The 20,804-nt window shown below is 45.2% G+C and overlaps 1 protein-coding gene across 1 annotated transcript in view; it reads right to left on the bottom strand.

Moving 5' to 3' along the window:
- The window catches only part of NOTCH1 (notch receptor 1), a 149,935-nt gene that overhangs the window by 50,186 nt on the left and 78,945 nt on the right, over positions 1-20,804 (bottom strand). Inside the window, exons 11-16 of the mRNA XM_029610808.1 lie at positions 19,162-19,395; positions 18,013-18,123; positions 5,193-5,385; positions 4,367-4,512; positions 3,292-3,405; positions 1,257-1,376 (exon numbers count right to left, since the gene is read on the bottom strand). Of these exons, the coding sequence (XP_029466668.1) occupies positions 1,257-1,376; positions 3,292-3,405; positions 4,367-4,512; positions 5,193-5,385; positions 18,013-18,123; positions 19,162-19,395 (918 nt within the window). The remainder of the gene's footprint in view (positions 1-1,256; positions 1,377-3,291; positions 3,406-4,366; positions 4,513-5,192; positions 5,386-18,012; positions 18,124-19,161; positions 19,396-20,804) is intronic.

Here is a 20,804-nt window from a genome sequence, read left to right as displayed (position 1 = left end):
GAAAAAAAGAAAGAACTTTTTGTTTGTGGTTTTTTTTTTCTATATTGTGCAAATCATACTATATATAGCTCATTCTGTCACCAGCACCAATTAGGCCTGAGCTCTGTACGCATTTTAGGTCATGACATTGTTTTACACAGACTTCCCGTGCTCTGTCCTCACAGAGATGCAAAGGACTCAGCAATAGGGTGTACAATTCTGGTTGCTGCAACTCAAAAAAGATATAGTTGCAATGGAGAAGGTACAGAGAAGGGCAACCAAAATGATAAAGTGGGTGGAACAGCTCCCCTATGAGGAAAGACTGAAGAGGTTAGGGCTGTTCAGCTTGGAGAAGAGACAGCTGAGGGGGGATATGGTAGAAGTCTTTAAGATCATGAGAGGTCTTGAACGAGTAGATGTGAATCAGTTATTTACACTTTCAAATAATAGAAGGACTAGAGGGGCATTCCATGAAGTTAGCAAGTAACACATTTAAGACTAATCAGAGAAAATTCTTTTTCACTCATCGCACAATTAAGCTCTGGAATTTTTTGCCAGAGGATGTGATTAGTGCAGTTAATGTAGCTGGGTTCAAAAAAGGTTTGGATAAGTTCTTGGAGGAGAAGTCCATTAATGGCTATTAATCAAGTTGACTTAGGGAATGGCCACTGCTATTAATTGCATCAGTAGCATGGGATCTTCTTGGTATTTGGGTAATTGCCAGGTTCTTGTGGCCTGGTTTGGCCTCTGTTGGAAACAGGATGTTGGGCTTGATGGACCCTTGGTCTGACCCAGCATGGCAATTTCTTATGTTCTTATGTAATATACCAACAGTGAGAGAAGATTTCATGTGTAGATAGTAGACCAGCTCGTCTTGGGGTTAGAGGAAGAAGGAACTAACATCTCTAGCAGTTCTGCACACAATGGCTCATTCTCAGCCCCACATATACTGCCCATCATCAGCAGATTCAGATTCAGGAAACTTTATTGGCAGCACAAATGTATACATATGTGTTGTTACCGTTACTATATGCTATAAGCATTCTGAGGGTAGGACCCGGCATTCTCCCATGCCACACTAATTTCTCATTCCATTCTGGGCATCTTGTTTTGGTATAATTCTCACTATTTTTACTACCTACCACCTACAATATTGTCTGCGATTCTTTACATTTCTCCCAGTTGTCCACACTTTTCATAAAAGTAATATTTTGTCAGTGGATAGGCCCATATGCTCATTCCAAAGAGGAAGATCAGGGTCAGATGGCAGCACATACCTTGCCAACCTGTAGGACACCGACATGAAAAGCTCTCATAATCTTCAGACTCCTGACATTCACCTCCGTTCTTACAAGGGCTGTTTGCACAGGGAGCCAGCACCTCCTCGCAGGTGGCTCCTGCAATTGCAAACAAGTCCATTAAAAAAAAACTTATAGGGGGAAGCAAGGTCATACAGGGTTAAACTTTGACCTGTGAAACTGGAGATGCAGGTTCCAATTCTACCCCACCAAGTCACTGTAGTTCAAACTTGGCTTGTAGTATTTCTTGGAAAAGAGAATTTCTATTGATACCAATCATAATTACAATGCTAACATGTATATAGTTCCTTTGTCCAAAGTACTGAGGCACAAACACATGTGAGAACAGAAGTGAAAAAAAAAAAGAATACATACAAAACTGGCTCACAGAAAAGTTGCGATTTATCTTCTGCCCACTAACCACGACTTAATAACAAAAACAAGACAGGACGCTGCCCTGAATGCATCTAATTAACAGTCCAAAATAAAACCTCTTGGAATTGCTCCACCACGATCTTCAAGATCTCACTTCCACCTCATCCCCCCCTCCCCCAGCCAGGCTAATTCTAGAACTGCCAAAAATGTCTCAGTTGGGACTGCAACCTATAAACAGTTCTGTTCAGCAGGGGTGCCGGCTCTCCTTGAGGCCGCCCACAACATATCGGAAGGAAGGCCTGGAGGTGAGAGGGGGGCCACTGCTCCGCATAAGGTCATAGAGCAAACAAACAAAAAAAGGAAACTTTGAAACAGCAGCAATAAATTATATTTTTCAATTTCAGGCTGAACCAGGATCTTGGATTTTAAAATGAAATATATCTAGCAAACTATGGGAAGGAGGACAAAAATAAGTGTTTCTGTATTTGAAAATCCTATGAATGCGATTTAAAAAAATAAAAAGAAGCAACACGTGACTTATGGGTTTCCTGTTTATACACATAGGAAGGGATGAGGAAATGGTTATCCTCCTTGTCAACTGTTATCTACTAAGTAGGCCCTGTGTGATTTTCCAGGCCCTTTCTCTCTGCCGCCAACCCCCTCCATCCCCAAACTCCCCATCAGTTTCCACAGTTACCAGCACAGACCGGAAACTCGGCAGAGTTTCCTACAATTGTGTGCCCAGAGGTGGAAGGAAGCTGGAGAACAGGAATCAGCAGGTCAGCGGTGACCATCCCCTGCCCCCACACCCATATTCTGGGACTTATTCAAGACAAGTCAATGCTAGATTTTTTTTCAAAGAGGACCTTTGGAGACAGGCAACAAAAAAAAAAAAAGGCAGCGTCCATTTTCTTCTCCTTCTTTCAGGAAACAGACCCAAAGAAAAAAGCCTGCTCTAAACATACCCTCGGAAGAGCCGTTACCTTAACCCATCACACCGCTGGGCCTGCAAACGCAGCCAACGATAGCTGTGTGACTTTGGCTGGCTGTGCACCTAGGTTTTTCTTTCTTTTTTTTAAACTAAAAGAATGCACCAAGGGCTTGGAAAGAACAAAAATGGGTTCCTGGCACCTCCTAACTGTTCAAGGCTTCTGTGCCGGTCTTTGGTTTGACCGAAATAATAATAAAGGTTGTGCGATGGATGGTTGAATGAGGATTTTCCTTCTCTCTCAAAAGGTGTCATGCCAGCTGCGTCTGTAGGAGGGACAGCCCCTCATTTCAGGGAGAAGAAAAAAAAATGTCAGGACAATTTAGCTGTTTCTCAAAAAAAAAAAAAAAAAAAAAAAAATCCTCCATGCCGGGGCATTTTAATAAATGACTATGTTCTGATCCTCCTTGTCCTCTAAAACGTGAGCAAATCCTCTCTTTACCGAGAGTGTGGTGGATGCTCTGGAATTGCCTCCCAGCAACTAAAACACTGACAAAATTACAGAGGGTGGGGATGAGGATGAGGGATGGAGCCTTTTGGAAAAGGCCTATTATATAGCAGGTAAAGGCAAATGGGCAGATTGGGAGAGCCAGGAAGCCCCTATCTGCCTATAGTTACTGACAACAGACCTGTCAAATGCTTGCTCCTTACCAGTGTATGGCAACATGCAGTTACATTTGTACCCAGCCACATCATCTATGCAGGTCCCCTGGTTCAGGCACGGGTTAGAAGCACACTCGTTGATATTAGTCTGACAGTTAGGACCTGCAAGTAAAAGGATAGGACACAACATTGAGCTCTCTTCTGAGTAAGAGGCATACAGTAAATGAACAAAATTCATCAAGGCAGGAGAACAAGGTGAAACTAAGTGTTTCTATAAAGTGTCAGTGTGGGGGCCGGCTTGATGGCAACCCTTGGCACTGCTGCACATCAAACTCGGGTTTGATTCCCAAGCTCGGCTTCTGTTTTTAGGGCTGTCTAGAGAAGTAGCAAAGAAAGCGTGAAGGGGGAGTCCAGTCATTGTGCAACAATGATAGCCGAGGGCTGAAGAAAACCACTCAGACTATGACTCTCAGGCAGAAGGGCACTTGTTACAGTGGTTGGGCTAAATAGATGGGGTTAAAAATAGGGAAACAATCCCTCTGAGCAGCTCCGTATGAAGGCCTAGGTAAATGTGAATCGGTTATTTACTCTCTTTTGGATAATAGAAGGACTAGGGGGCTTTGGCCATCACCGCCACACTCGGCTTCCTGCATCTGCTGCCTTTCAGCTGCTTAAGCAGCAAAGTCCACACCAGGAACCGGCTACCGGACCAAAGCACACCTCTGAAGTATCTCGGAAATCGCCTCAGGATTTCTCAACTGGGGGAGGGACTCAATTTTTTTTTCCAATTTAAATGTAGATTTTCTCCTTCCAAAAAGTACAGCAATCCCCATAAGGAGAGGTACGTCCACCATTTGCTGGAGACGGAGAAATACTGAAGGCTGAAGTCACTGCAGGGGTGTATCTAGGGTAAGGTCAGCTTTGAAATCTGACTCCATCAACATCTGCTGGCAGGGGAGCATATAACCCATTGGTCCAGAGTCTATCTGGTTAGAAAGCTAGGAAATGGCAGATTTGAGGTCAAAACCCCCAAAGTTTTTTCAGCTGGAATGAGATCTTACTGAATATGACTGTAAGAAAGTAGAAACACACCCGCCTTATTCTGATATCCCCTTCTCCTTACCGCTGAAGCCCTCCTGGCAGGTACAGATATATCCGCTGGTCATGTCTTTGCAGGTTCCGCCATTCATGCAAGGGTTGGATTCACACTCGTTGTTGTTAATGTCACAGTTTGTGCCGCTCCAACCCAGGTCACAGTCACACTTGTAACTAATGCAGAGGAATATCAGAACATACGCCATCAGACTGGCACAATGCATAATGTTTCTGCCTGCTATAAAAGCAAATGTTTTTAGTGGTGCTGTTTCTAATGAGAAAAAAATATATATTCTAAATATACTTAATCCAAAAATTAATACGGACAAGTGATCAATGTTTCAAAGCTGGCTCATGTACTTTAAGTAGTAAAACACCAGAAATGAAGAATTTCAATGTGACAGACTGGATGGGCCATTGTCTACTATGTTAATAAATAACTTGTCTATCGAGGATCTGATGTTTAGTCTTTACCCTCATACAGATATACTTTCATTAAAGATACGTGCAAAGATATTGCTGTGGCCACTACTTATTTCTTTAACAAAACTCCTCTGTACCTGTGAGTGCCATAGCAGTAATCTGTATATCTCACCAAATACATAGCTAATGGGGAGTGTTTTGGATACAGAAGAGATAATGAAGCAAGAGGTTTAATTTTAATGTGACTGAATGCTGCTATAAAATCCAATTACCTGCAGCACCTGAAGAGAACCTAACATGGAGTAGAGTTCCTCTTTCTCCTTCAGAAAAGTGTTTTTTGTTTTTTTTTAGAAAGATGGCATGCAAGGTTTACAAGACAAGTGATCACAAAACATTTATTGTAGCTTAAATATTTCTTGAACAGCTCATACCCGTTGACACCATCGTGGCACTTCCCGTGAATGCAGGGGTTGCTGTTGCACTCATTAACCTCAGACAGGCACACAGGGTCCTGGTATCCCTCCGGGCAAATGCAGGTGAAACCATTGATGGCATCTTTGCATGTTCCTCCATTGTGACACGGGTTGGAAGCACATTCATCAATATTAACATTACACATTCTCCCTACAATAAGCAAGTTTAAAATTATCATACATCCAAGAACTGAGCAAAGAAAGTTCAGATTCATTAAAAAACAAAACCATGAAAGCCAAGAAAAAAAAAAAAATCACAGCAGGAATACAGCACAGATAAGTATCTACACAGCGCCAGTGCAAAAGTATTAGGCACGCTAGGCGAACCTTATACCTTGCACCCTCCTCCCCCCCTCGGGCCAGGCTCTGGCTCCGACCTCATTCACTCAGACACACCCCCTCGCTTACACACACTTAGGTTTCTCATCTCATTCACACAGGCACCCTTCCTCTCTCTCACTAACACCAATGCTCTCTCATACACATACAATCCCTCTCACTTACGCGCACACACACACACACACACACACACACACACACACACACACACACACACACACACACAGGTGCCACTCATGGCTACAAGCTGGATGGGTGCTGCTAGGTCTGCTGAATGTCTGCTGCTCACGGCCAGCCGAATCTCTACTCTTCTTGGTCATGAGTGGGATGAGCTCCACTCGGGGCCCCATATGGCTGCTATTTGCTGCCCCCTAATGGCTGGCGCCCTATGCGACTGCCTAGTTCATGTATTGGGATGAGCCGGCCCTACGTATACTGTTGTGTTCAAAATGCCATTGCTGGTTCCTATTACCATTTGTGCATGTTATTAGCATTCACCTCCCTTAAGGGAAATGATCCAATCTTAGGTGCTCGGCAATTTACAGTCCCAATGCAGACCTGGAAGGCTCCCACAAATACTAAAACAACTATACCATGCATCAGTTATCTTGAGAGGAGCCTGTGGTAACAATCTCCTTCTGCTCATCCCATTGGCTTCAAACATGGTGTGGGTGCTTTGTTTGCATTTGCTGTAAAGGAAAATTGGTTCTTACCTGCTAATTTTCATTTCTGTAGTACCACGGATCAGTCCAGACTCCTGGGTTTATTTATCCATGCCAGCAGATGGAGACAGAGAAAAGCCTCGCTGACACTGCTTGATAAGCCCTGGTGCCACCTGCAGTAGCTCAGAATTGATCTGTACCCAAGCCAAAAACATTAAGGGCAAAAAACCTGATAGCAACTTGATAAAAAAAACCCGGTAAAACATTTGAACAATCAAAGAAAAGAAGTATGCTGAAAGGATTATAGCAGAGCAGAAGACTCTCCCCTCCAACCTGGGTGGGTTCTGGACTGATCCGTGATACTACAGGAACGAAAATTAGCAGGTAAGAACCAATTTTCCTTTCCCTGTACGTTCCCGGATCAGTCCAGACTCCTGGGATGTACCAAAACTTCCTAGAGAGGGTGGAACCTGGAGAGTCCCGCTCCCAAGACACTTTCACCAAAGGATCGGGTGCTAGCCTGAACCCCCAGATCCAAGCGGTAATGCCTCGCGAATGTATGCAGCGACTTCCAGGTCGCCGCTCTGCAAATTTCCTGCGGAGACACCAGCTGAGCCTCCGCCCACGAAGCCGCCTGAGCTCGAGTGGGCCCGTAAAACCTCCGGAACCTGACGGCCCTTAATAATGTACACTGACCCAATAGCCTCCTTAAGCCACCTCGCAATGGTTGCTTTGGAAGCATGGGTACCTTTCTTTGGTCCGCTCCATAAAACGAAAAGATGATCCGACCTTCGAAAATCATTAGTAAACTTGAGATACCGAAGCAAGGCCCTGTGGACATCTAATAACTTAAGCTCCTGAGCATACGGCACAGAAGCATCCAATTCTGGGAAAGCGGGAAGCTCGACCACCTGATTCACATGAAAATCAAAGACCACCTTCGGAACAAAAGAAGGAATCGTACGCAACGAGACTCCTGACTCCGATATTTGAAGGAAAGGATTCGCATGACAATGCCTGTAACTCCGATATTCTCCTTCCTAAGAAAACGACCTTGAGAGTTAAGTCTTTAAGAGTCGCTCTCCAAATTGGCTCAAATGGAGCGTCACACAAAACTCGCAGAACCAGGTTAAGGTTCCAGGGGGGATAGACCTTCTGTACAGGAGGACGCAAATTCTTAACTCCCCGAAGGAACCTCTGCACATCAGGATGGGAAGATAAGGTGTAACCCTCAACCTTCCCTTGCAAGCAGGCTAGAGCCGCTACCTGTACCTTAAGAGAATTAAAAGCAAGACCTTTGGCTAAGCCCTCTTGTAGGAAAGACAACATGGGATATTTTAGCTAAGCCCTCTTGCAGGAAAGACAAAACGTGGGATATTGAGGCCCAAACCGCCTGTGTCCCTTTGGCCGTACACCAAGCTTCAAAAACCTTCCAAACGCGAACATACAAGAGGGAAGTACAGTTCCGCCTAGCCTGCAAAAGCATGGAGATCACCGGCTCCGGATATCCTCTCCACCTCAAACGCTGCCTCTCAAAAGCCAAGCCGCTAGACAAAAGCGATCTGCCTGGTTGGAAAATATGGGTCCCTGACGGAGAAGACCCGAAAGATGACTGAAGTGTATCGGACCGTCCACCGCTAGATTGACGAGATCCGCGAACCACGGTCGACGCGGCCATTCCGGAGTTACTAGAACCACCTTCCTGGGATACTTCTCTATGCGACGCAATACCTTGCCCACTAGAGGCCATGGAGGGAAGACAGTGCAGGATCTCCCGAGGCCAGGGTACCACTACAGCGTCGACCCCCTCGGCCCCATACTCCCTTCTGCGACTGAAAAACCAAGACGCTTTCGCATTGAGCCAAGTCGCCATCAGATCGAGGTGAGGAGAACCCCATCACTTTCAGATGAGCTGCATTGCCAAATCCGCCAGTTCCCACTGCCTGGATCTAAGCTCTTGCGACTGAGAAAATTGGCCTGAACATTGTCAACACTTGCGATATGAGACGCAGCTAACTGAAGCAAGTTCTGTTCCGCCCAGAGAAACAGTTCTTGAGCTTCTAGAGCTATCCCTTGACTCTCGGTGCCGCCCTGACGATTGATGTAAGCTACCGTCGTCGCACTGTCTGACAGAACCCCGACAGAGACCCTGAATGAGAGGAAGGAAGGACCGAAGAGCCAGTCGAACGGCTCTGGTCTCCAATCGATTGATAGGCCACGAGGCTTCCTCCGAAGACCAAATGCCCTGGGTGGACTGCCACTCGCAGACTGCCCCCCAACCAGAGAGACTGGCATCGGTAGTAATAACCACCCAATCCGGAGCTTTGAGATTGACACCACACTGCAGATTGGAGGACTGTAGCCACCACAAGAGGCTGCTCCTTGCTGACGCATCCAGCAAGACTGGTTGATGAAAGACCTGCGACAGAGGATTCCATCTTTCCAACAGCGCCCTCTGAAGTGGGTGCATATGGGCGAAGGCCCACGGCACCAATTCTAGCGTGGAGGCCATCGACCCCAGAACCTGTAGAAAATCCCAGGCTCGGGGCACCTTCAATGCCAAACAGCGAACTTTGGACTGCAACTTGTCCATCCTCTCCTCCGTGAGGAACACCTTGCCTTGCCTGGGGTCGAACTGAGCCCCAAGGTAGTCGAGTGTCTGAGACGGCTCCAAATGACTCTTCTCCTGATTGACCACCCAGCCGAGAGACTCTAGCAAACAAATTACCTTTTGCACCGAAAATCGACACCCGTCTAACAATTTCTCCCGAATCAGCCAATCGTCGAGATTAGGGTGAACCAGTACTCCTTTGCGTCGAAGAGCTGCCGCCACCACCACCATAATCTTGGTGAACATGTGAGGAGCTGTGGCCAGTCCAAATGGGAGAGCCTGAAACTGGAAATGTTGATGCAGCACTGCAAACCTCAGAAAACGCTGGTGATCCTGATGAATGGGGACATGAAGATATGCCTCTGTCAGATCCAGGGAAGCCAGGAACTCCCGAGAGCGCACCACCGCAATGACTGAATGAAATGTCTCCATGCAAAACTTTGAGATTTTCAATGCCGCATTTACTCGCTTGAGATCTAGAATGGGACGAAAAGTGCCCTCCTTCTTTGGGACCACAAAATAGATTGAGTACCAACCCATGCCTCGTTCATGTGGAGGGACTGGGATTACCACTCCCAAGTCGCTCAGCCTGTGCGAAGTGTCCCGAACTGTGCGATGCTTCCTTGAAAACCCGCAGGGGGACACTAAAAACAGGTCTGGAACGGGATGAGCAACTCTAACGCGTAACCTTCCCTTATCACTGTGAGGACCCACTGACCCTGCTTGACCTTGGTCCACTCCCCATAAAAACGTGCCAGACGGCCCCCTATATAGGGAACAGCAGAGCGGACCAGCCTCGCTTCATTGGGCGACCTTGACAACTATAGCTCCCCCACCAGCGGGAGCCCTGAAAGGCCTATGTCCACCCTGAAAGGACTGACCCCAAGCCGAGGCTCTAGCCTGAAAATCTAAGAGACTGCCGGACCTCTGGAAGGACGAGATCTTCTACTATCCCGAAAACACGTATGTGACTGAAAGGCCTGCCGATTTCGAGGCTTGTCCTCCAGCAACTTATGCACCTTCATCTCACTCAACTGTTTTATCAGCTGCTCCAACTCCTCCCCAATCAAGAGGCGACCTTTGAAGGGTAAGGAACCCAGCTTGGCCTTAGAAGACAGATCTGCGGACCAATGACAAAGCCAAAACAAGCGCTTAGCCGTCACCGCGGAACCCATAATCCAAGACAACGACCACACCAAATCATAAAGGGTGCCTCCACGCGATCTGCTTGGGACACGTCAGCTCCTGGTTGCATCTGTCCATCCTGAACAAGCCCTTTCCATAAAGCTGGAGCAAATGGCAGCCTGCAGCCCCAAGCCCGTTCCCTCAAAAATCCGTTTAAGATGAAGCTCCAACTTTCTATCCTGAACATCCTTAAGGGCTGCGGTGCCTGCCACTGGAATATTGGTCTTTTTTGTGACCGCGGAGACCGCCGCATTCACCTGCGGAAGAGCAAACAGCTCCAAAGTTTGCTCCGGTAAAGGATAGAGTTTGGACATTGCTCTGCTGACCCGTAACCCGGGGAATTCCACACACACTCCACCAACTGTCGGACCGACCTATGGTAAGGAAACGTGGATGGAGGAGCTCTAAGACTATCAAGAACAGGATCCGCCCCATCCATTTCCGGGACCTCCTGAGGAGCTTTCAACCCTAACTCCTCGAGAACCTGAGGGAGCAGGGGCTTCAACTCCTCTCTCTGAAACAAGCGGAGAATCTTGGGGTCATCCCCCTCAGTAACTGAAGCCCCTGTGCCATCTCCGAGATCAACGTCCCTTGACCCCGGATCCTCGACTATTGCTGCCGCCGCCGAACCTCCTGGAGGGTCTGAACTCCCTAACTCCTCCTCCGGCACCGGACACACATGGAACCCCTGAGGATCTGGATTCTCTCGACCAATTGGGCCCCGCTCCTGTCCCCGATGACGGAAGGCCTGGACCCCGAGCTGTCAGAGCATTGAGGGACCCCCATACCCCCCAGCTGACCAAGGCCGAGACCCCGAGCTACCTGAGGGAACTGAGGGGCACCCATGCCCTCCTGCTGAGCCATGTAAGCCTGGTGAAGCAGGAGGATAAAATCTGGTGAAAAAGCCCTTGCAGACGCAGGCAAGGGAGGGACCTGGTCCCCTCCAGCCCCCACGGCAAATTCTCTTCCTATCTGCCCCCACTGAATCCCCCCTGCCCTTGTAAGGGACTCGGGTGGACCGGGGAGATAACTGTAAAGGGAGCACCCCCCCCTCCAAAAATGGTGGCACGCGGGAGTCCGACGACAAAATGGCCGCCGCTCCCGCCATGCCCGGCAACATCCAAATCGGGCCCGACTGCGGCCGCCATGCGCCTCTACATTCTCCTCCATTTCGGAGGCATTGGAAGAAAGGAGAGCCCTTCCCCTCCCGAAACGCACGCCGAACAGAGGTCTGCCCTTCCGAGATGCGCCGGGATTGCACCACACACGTGCGGCAAGCTGAGCCGTGAACCATTCTCCCCAGCTGAGAAAAAAGTAAAAATAGCAAAAAGAAAAAACCCTGCCCGAAAAAAAACGGCAAAAAAAAAAGGGGGGGGGGTGCCCCAGAGCCTTACCACTCAGCTGCTCCTAGCTTCTTCTTTTCTTTCTCACTTTTTTTTTTTTTACAAAACTAACTTTAACAAACGTGAACAAAAATTAAGAGGGGAATCCCTCTCCTAAGGCTGAAGGGAGCTGTCCAGCTCAGATCAGCCAAAATCAAGCAAAGAGAGAAAAATTAAAAAACCCCTGAAGAAAAGAAAAAGGAGCGTAAAGCTGGCAGAACCGCCTCATGAGGGGAGAGATCTGGACCACCAGATTTACACCCCACAGATCAACTTGGAGCGAGCACTGACCGGTAGCTCGTCCACCTAAACCGAGCAGGGAGAGGTTCCTCACAGGAACCAATCCCCCCTGGGAGGAAGGCTCAGTTAAAAAAAATCCAAAAAGTAAAAAAAGACTGCAGGTTTACGCACCAGTCACCATCTGCTGAAGACAGAGAAATACTGAGCTACTGCAGGTGGCAGCAGGGCTTATCAAGCAGTGTCAGCGAGGCTTTTCTCTGTCTCCATCTGCTGGCACGGATGAATAAACCCAGGAGTCTGGACTGATCTGGGTATGTACAGGGAACTTTGTATTTTGGTCCTGAGACCCCTAAATGCCACTCTTGTTGAATCTTTATAGGGTAGGTCAATGAAGTATAATAATGAGAAGTGCCTTTATTCTCCCACTGTTCCCTGGCTTTTTTCCTATTGTTAATTCAGCTCTGATCTTTCTATCTCGTTATTTGCCCTGGCATATTATTTGCTTTCAAGAAACCAAAATCCTAGGGCCTTGACCATTCATTAGCACGCGTACTTATATAACAATCCCAAGTCTTATACCCTCAAAGTCTTATCCAGTCACACACCAATATACAACAAAAAGAATATTTGCTGGCTTCCAGCCCACTTGTTTCATGGAGGGACCACAATACTTAATATTTTTTGGCACTCAAGAACTTTAGAATATCTGTCTTTGTCTTCTCTCCTGGGCTGTGCATAAGGATAATAAAAGGATGGATTTAAAATGTCTTCAGGACCCAATGACTTAGCAGCCACCAAATTATCCTCTCCCGTTAATAAGCTAAGATGCCGTATTGGCAGTGGTCACCTTTCAAATTATCCTTTTAATTTTCTTGGACCAGTTTCAGCAAGAGTAAAGAAATAATGAAAGGCCATGTGATTTTGACCTGCCATGCTACACAAACACACACACACACCCCCCACAAGTTGGCAAAGAATAGTCTTATTCAGCAAGTTACAAATGAGGTATTTTGAAGAAAGGACTCTACAATGATAAGTTTCCCTGGCCAGGTGAGCAGGGGGAGGGGGGGGGGGTGTCTGCCCTTATCAGAGGGAATACTTTTACCAGCATGATCAAAGAAACCAGTTAGGCAAGACAAGGCAATGTGATAGCCCTGGCATTCAGGGGACTAGAGTCCTCCTTAACAATGACCTATTTTATTCTCTTCTGTTTTGCTGGGTCCAGTTAGAACACCTTGGATGAAGTACTTGAGCCTTTTGCTATGCTAATTATAGACTCACTGTAGGCCTTTATTCTGCAACTTGGTCTTACTTTTTTTGATCCCATGCTACTTCCTTCAAGCGCAAAGAGATGATGTGCTATATCAACACAGGGATGACAATTTTCAAAGCCATTTACCTGGGCAAACGGACCTTTCTGCAAATCGCCCTCACTTAATCCAGCGAAAAGAACACCCTGGCTTCCATAGCACACACACTTTTAGGCAGCTTGAGGAAGGGCATGCCTGAGGACACGTTTAGGCCAGGGTTGGAAAACAATGCACGCAGATTTAGATATCCAAATTTCTGCATGGCGTGAAGTAACTGCCCAGTGGTTAGAGCAGCAGGCTGCGAAACAGGGAAGCCAGGGTTCAAATCCCACAGCCGTTATTTGTGAACTTGGGAAAGTTACTTCACCTTAATCACCTTAGAGGGTCATTTTCAAAGAACTCCATGCAGCCCCATATACATGAATCTATCGCCCTGCGGAAATCTACTATAGTATTTTATAACCTGCGCATATCAAGCATATACAGATTTTAAAATATGCATATAAGAACATAAGAAATGGCACGCAAATATTTGCAATGCATTGAAAGCACGTGAAAGTTTGCAGGCCCTTTATACTCTGGTGCAATTTTCAAAGGGAAAGACTTGGACTTGTTTGAAAATTGCCCTAAAATGTTTGCTCTGATATTGAAAGAATCAGATTACGTGGCAAACTATAACACCTCTTAAAGAAATATACCAGGGGAACAGCTAGCCTACCTGAATCTTATCTAGAATAATTTAAAGCAAAAGAACCAGGCAGACCAATAGTAAATTCAGAATGGATAATTCTTTCTTATTTAAAAAAAAAAAAAAAAAAAAAAAAAAAAAAGCTTGTCAGGTGAGGTCTTGTGATGAAATCAAAATGTAGGTTTCACCCTTTAATTAAGTTTTCATTTTGAACTTATTTGTGATGTGCCTGGTTTTGTCCTTTTTCAATTATGTTGAAGAAAACATAGTCAAGACTGTTCCCAAAATAATCTGTCCCATCTGATCAATGCACCCATGAAGCATTCCAAAAGGCTTCCCAATTTGGACAGCTAGTGTAGTGGTGGTTACAATGTGGGGATAAAAGTGAGCACCTGGGATCAAATCCCAGCTCTTTTTCCCTAAGGCTGTTTGCCCTTGGAATAGTTAGGTCACCACTTTGTACCTTAGACTACCCAACTGTCACTGTATAATTAGCACATTCTGTCTCCCCAGTTCAGAAGCTGTCAACACAATATAAATGCTGAATACAACAGAAGAAGTCAGATATACATATTTATGGCAATTTTCAAAAGCATTTAAGTGTTTAACAAAGATTTTTGAGAATTACCCAGGAGTTGTACATGTAAAAGTACATGCCAAAGTGATTTTGTGCGTACTTTTTACGTGTACTTGAAAGATACATTACTGAGGATGGACTTGAAGTGGGGAAACCATTTACACGCACACTTTTGATTTCTAAAAGTATGCACGTAAATGTACATATACACACTTACTAGGGATGTGCATTTGTCACATCCATTTCGGCGGGTATGCATATACCTCAATTTTCTAGTACATGTTGGGAAATGGAAAGTATGCGTGTATTTTTAATAATGAGATTCACGCATACTATCCGTTTTCCCGCGTATACTAGAAAGTTGGCAAAGTATGTGCATATCGCCGAAACAAATGTACATCCCTAACACTTACACCTGCTCCCAAGCAGGCGTAAATATTTGGCTCATGCGTGCTGGGGTACACATGTACCCATTAATTCTAAAAGCAGAATTACACGTATATGTCCACTTTGAAAATTTGGTCTGGAGTCTGTGTGTACCTTTTACATGTAGATTTCAGCCTTACACAGGTTGTTACAAAACTACCCTCCCTATTTTTAAGTGCTTTGGGACTGAATTTAGTTATTGTAGGAAAAGTAATGCATTTAAAGGGAAATGAATGCAGAAATGGCAAACGTGAGGGCACAGAAAAAGTTTTGGTACTATTTGAAACACCAACTATTTCTGCATATTTCTAAGTCCTTATAGGGAACTAAACACATGATCCGCATCAAAGGAATAGAAATGAAACATAGAAACATAGAAGTGAAGGCAGAAAAGGACCAAATGGTGCATCCAGTCTGCCTCGTAAGCTTATGGTAGTAACTACTGGCCATACAAGCCACCTTTATAATTAACAGTTTCCCAGACTGTTGGTAGCTGTTTGTGTCCAATTCCCCGTTACCTCTTGCCATTGAAGCAGAGAGCAATGTTGGAGTCGTATCAACAGCATAAAGGCTTCTTGGTTAAGGGTAGTAACCGCTGTATCAGCAAGTTACCCCATGCACTCTTTTCTTCATTCACATCCTCTAGCCTTAAGAGATCCACAGTATTTATCCCATGCCCATTTGAAATATTTTACTGTTTTTTGTCTTCACCACCTCCTCTGGAAGGGCATTCCAGGCATCCACCACCCTTTCTGTGAAGAAATATTTCCTGACATTGGTTCTGAGTCGTCCTCCCTGGAGTTTCATTTCGTGACCCCTAGTTCTTCTGATGTCTTTCCAACGGAAAAGGTTTGTCGTTGATTGTGCATTATTAAAACCTTTCAGGTATCTGAAGGTCTGTATCATATCTCCCCTGCACTTGCTCTCCTCCAGAGTATACATATTTAGGTCCTTCATCCTCTCCTCATAAGTCATTTGATGGAGACCCACCACCATTTTTGTTGCCCTTCTCTGAACTGCCTCCATCCTGTCTCTGTCCCTTTTGAGATACAGCCTCTAGAACTGAACACAGTACTCCAGATGAGGCCTCACCAAGGCCCTGTACAAGGGGATTATCACCTCCTTTTTCTTACTTGTTATTCCTCTCTTAATGCAGTCCAGGATTCTTCTGGTTTTTGCTATCACCTTGTCACACTGCTTCACCATCTTCAGATCGCTAGACACTATCACCCCAAGGTTTCTCTCTTGTTCTGTGCACAACAGCCTTTCATCCCCCATCACATACAGTTCTTTTGGATTTCCACACCCCATATGCATGACTCTGCACTTCTTGGCAATGAATCTCAGCTGCCATTTCTTCAACCACTGTTCCAGCTTCCTTAAATCACATCTCATTCTCTCTACTCCTTCCGGCATGTCCACTCTGTTGAGGATCTTAGTATCATCCGCAAATAGACAAACATTACCTTCTATCCCTTACGCAATGTCGCTCACAAAGATACTGAACAGAATCGGTCCCAACACCGATCCCTGTAGCACTCCACTTAACACCCTTTTCCCTTCAGAGAAGGTTCCATTTACCATCACACACTGTCTTCTCTGTCAACCAGTTTGTAATCCATGCCACCACCTTGGCGCTCACTCCCATGCTTTTCATTTTATTCATGTGTCTTCTGTGGGACCGAATCAAAAGCTTTACTAAAATCCAAGTAAATCACATTGAGCATTCTTCTCTGATCCATTTTGCTAGTCACCCAATCAAAAACATCAGATTCTTCCGACAGGGTCTTCCCCTGGTGAATCCATGTTGTCTCGGATTAAGCAACCCACTCAATCCCAACCTAGCCTATATCCTTTTACCTGATCCTTATCTACCACCCCAGAACCCACCCCCCCCCCCCCGCAACCATCCCTGTGTATCAAGTGCACATGCCCCGTTCTACTGTAAATAAGTTCCATATGCTAAATGTATCAAGTGCACATGCCATGTAACATTGTATATTAGTTCATTTGCATATCTAATCCTAATCGAATGCAAATAGTTGTATCGCTGCTTGTTAACTATCCTCTCTTATACTTGTGTATTCACCCAGTTATCCCCTCCCCTGTTCATTGTAATTTCCTTTCCTTCTCAGTTTTTTGTAAACCGACATGATGTGTTCTACGAATGCCGGTATAAAAAAAAAGTTTTTAAATAAATAAATAAATAAATAAATAAATAGTTCACTATCCTTTACTTCAGCAGAGTCTCCATTAATTTTCCCACCACCGAGGTAAGGTTAAACGGCCTGTACTTTTCAGCCTCCCTTTTGCTACCACTTTTGTGAAGCAGGAGCACCATTGCTCTTCTCCAATCACTCGGCACCACTCCCGTTTCCAAGGATCTATTGAACAGGTCACACAGCGGACCCGCCGGCACATCTCTGAGCTCCCTCAGTATCCTGGGATGACCCTCATAAGGCCCCATGGCTTTGTCCACTTTCAGTTTTCCTAGCTCTTCCCATACATTCTCTTCTGTAAACAGAATTTTGTCTACTCCACCCCTTTCCATAGTCTTATTAACTAGTGACGGTTCTTCTCCTGGGTCTTCTTTAGTGAAGTATTTGTTTAATATTTCTGCCATTTCTTCATCTCTCTCCACACATTGATCCTGGTCACCTTTCAATTTCACTATACCTCTTTGGACCTTTCTCTGATGTATCTGAAGAATGTTCTGTCACCATGCTTTACCTCTTTGGCAATCCTTTCTTCTGCCAGACTTTTTGCTTTCTCAATTACTTTCTTTGTCTCCCTAAATTTTACTAGATATTCTTCCCTGTGTTCCTCTTTTTGGGATCCTTTATAATTCTTGAATGCTGCTTTTTTTGCTTTTATTAATTCAGCCACCTTCTTTGAGAACCAGATCAGTTTCTTATTTCTCTTACTTTTGTTTACTTTTATAGCATATATATTTGTTGCTTTTGTAATTCCTGCCTTTAGTTTGGTCCACTGTTGTTCCACCTCTCCCATTTTCTCCCAGTCTTCTAGTTCTATCTCCAGGTATGTCCCACAACTTAAGATTTTAATTCAGATTCCAGGAGACAAGACTGCCAAGAGATTCATACTTGTCTGGAACTTCTACGTTGTATGGTGCTAGGGTTTAAAATATTTTAGTCTTGTAAAGAAAACTACTATATCCTTTCCATTGATCTGTTGCCCATTCTTTAACCTCTCTCACCTCTCAAGATTGGCTAGGTTGAGCAGAATAAGATGTAATGTGATTATACAACATTTGCAAGACACAAGGAGGCCATCTCTATCCACCATTGACAGACCCTCCCCATCCCACCCCTGCCACATCCTTATCAGCAGGCCTTACCTGTATATCCAGGTTCACATGCACATTCGTAACTATTGATCTTGTCAATACATCTGCCATAGTCACAGGGGTTACTGGCACAATCATCCAAGTTGGTTTCACAATTTGGCCCTTTAAAGTGGAATATTAGTGATAAGTGTTAGACCTCATCTGTCAGGTCTAGAAGCACACAAACATGCAAAAATATATAAAACAAAACAAAATAACATGGTATTTTACAAAAACTGCAGTAAGCAAGTTTGAAAGCTGGAAAGAGCAATATTCCAGCTTCAGAAGTCAATATGCAGAAGATTTCTGTGAGCAAAATTGGCATAAATCTTCCACTTTAAAAATATCCCCCTTTGTCCAGTTAATTCTTTTAAGCACAAAATAGCTATGTGGACAGACACCCAGACAGAAAGAGGGCTGGGCTGTCAAATTTAACCATATAGTACCATACCAAGCACTATCTGGCTAAATCTGAGTAGACAAATAGAAAGGCTAAATCTGAGTAAGCTTTGTCTGATCAGATTTATCCAGAGATTCAGTAGCCTATATTTAGGCTCTGAACTTACTGCTGAAAATCAGTGTGAAGCACCCGTTTCCATGCCCTAACTCTGCCCCTTGGTCACCCACTTTCTAAGCCACTAAATTTAAAAGCCTAGTGCAGTGGCATTCACTTCCGGCACGCAAGTGCTGCAAACAGGTCATGGTTTTCAGGATATCCCTAATGAATATGCATCAGATTTGCATGCACACTGCCGTCGTATGCAAATCTCTCTCATGCATATTCATTAGGGATATCCTGAAAACCTGACCTGTTTGTGGTCCTCTAGGGCTGGGCATGAAAGCCATTGATCCAGATGAAACTAGAAACCTACATTTAAGAACAGAGTCCTGGTACATTTCTAAAAGGGTCAATTTAGGCACCTATCTTCCAAAATGTAGGCACCTAAAGTCTTTGAAAAATGACCTCAGTTACCAATCTGGGACATGGGTAGCCTTCTACCTCAGGCTCATTTCCTTTCCAAAACCAAGAAGCAGAACAGTTTCTCCAGGCTGTCAGTAGAAAAATTACCAAGGGTATATGCTTCATGCACTGATGATGATTAATACAAGGCTGGATTCTGAGACCAGCAATACCCCCATCTCCACCCATTAGCATCTTACCTGTGGTTCCCTTTGGGCACTTGCAGATATAGCCTGCGGTTTTATCCTGGCACTCGCCACCATTCTGGCATGGCATACTCTGGCACTCGTTGATATTTATTTCACATCGGTGGCCGGTGTAGCCAGGTTTACAGTTACAGATGTAAGAAGCTATGCCATCACTGCAGGTCCCATAGTAACAAGGATCTGGGGAGCATTCGTCAATGTCCAGCTCACAGTGGGCACCAGTAAATCCTGGAACATCCAAACAATGATAATTAAGATTAAAATAAAGTCCAGTGCTGGCAGGACTCATTGTATATACTCACTGCCAATGTATAAAATCTATTCTTCTAATTGTACCTAGGGCGATGGAAGGAGAGCAAAGAGAAGATCCAGTTTCTCTCACCTGCCTAATTGGACCCTTCCTTACAAAAAGGCTTTCGATATTTTTCAGGGAATGGATTTATGTATTATTGCAGGACTCTGTGGTTGGGCACGGACTGGTGTGACTTGGGTATTAGTGTTGTGGGCATCAAAAAGGAAGACCAGGCCTGGGGTAGACTGACTGCAAAGGGCCATTCGCAGCCAGTACATAACCCATCCAGAAGGGGTTAATGCTTACAAATAATGCTAAACATATACCTCTGTTTCTATATCGACATGTTTATAGATAAATATATATAGATATACGGATGCAAACAATGGAGGGAATCAGGGGAAAAAACCCCCAAAAAACGAAGATGGCGAAAAATGAGTTTCCATTTCCAATCTGAAAATGATGGACGACAAGGTCTTGTGAAAGGAGAGAGAAAAAACTGCAGCAGATTTCCAGGCAGAGGTTCCTCACTTAAGGACTACCTGGAACTCACATTAAAAAAAAGGTATAAATGGGCCAGCCTGGTGGTGCAAGTGCTACCTGCTGCCATATGGAGAGACTCAAGTTAGATTCTCAGGTAGGTTCTCTCTCCCCCCCCCCCCCCCCGAGTAGCTGGGACTGGGGCTGACGGGGTGTCCGCCATTGCTTGACGGCAGCACCTAGTGACTGGCCTCATAGCCCATGACTGCCTGCCCCCGGCCAAGGACCGTCGCTGCCATGACTGAACTGAAGTAAGTTAGGTGGGAGGTAGTTGCAAATAAAGACTCATGGTGCCATAGCCCATCATAAGTCAGTTTGACTGAGCTGAAAGCAAGAGTACTCGCAGAAAATGTTAAAACCAGAAACAGAATTACAATTAGCCAGTGACCCCCTCCTAACACCCGTCCCCTGCCATGGGCTGCTGTCACTGGAAGCCTAAAAAGCAGGAGGATGCTGGCACCCCCCCCCCAATAAAAGATTGTAAGCAGTCCTACTAAACAGAACATCCCAAAAATATAGGAAAATTGGTTCTTACCTGCTAATTTTCATTCCTGTAATACCACAGATCAGTCCAGGGACCCATCCGGGTGCTACTGCCGAAAGACTGATTTACCTGGAATTTAGCCGCTGTACATAGGACATCTATCAGAATTTATCTATGCCAATTCGGTGATAAGAACCGTGGTTCAGACCTGGGGTTTTCAGGTTCGAGGGTTTTTTTGTTTTTGGCCCTTGAGGGACTTCTTTCATGTTCGCCCTTGTTGGGATTTAAATGGCTGGTTTTTTGTCTGTTTTCTTGGCTTTG

This window comes from Rhinatrema bivittatum, chromosome 8 (genome assembly GCF_901001135.1).
Source record: "Rhinatrema bivittatum chromosome 8, aRhiBiv1.1, whole genome shotgun sequence".
Taxonomy (NCBI): Eukaryota; Metazoa; Chordata; class Amphibia; order Gymnophiona; family Rhinatrematidae; genus Rhinatrema; species Rhinatrema bivittatum.
This window is presented reverse-complemented; position numbering and strand designations above follow the sequence as displayed.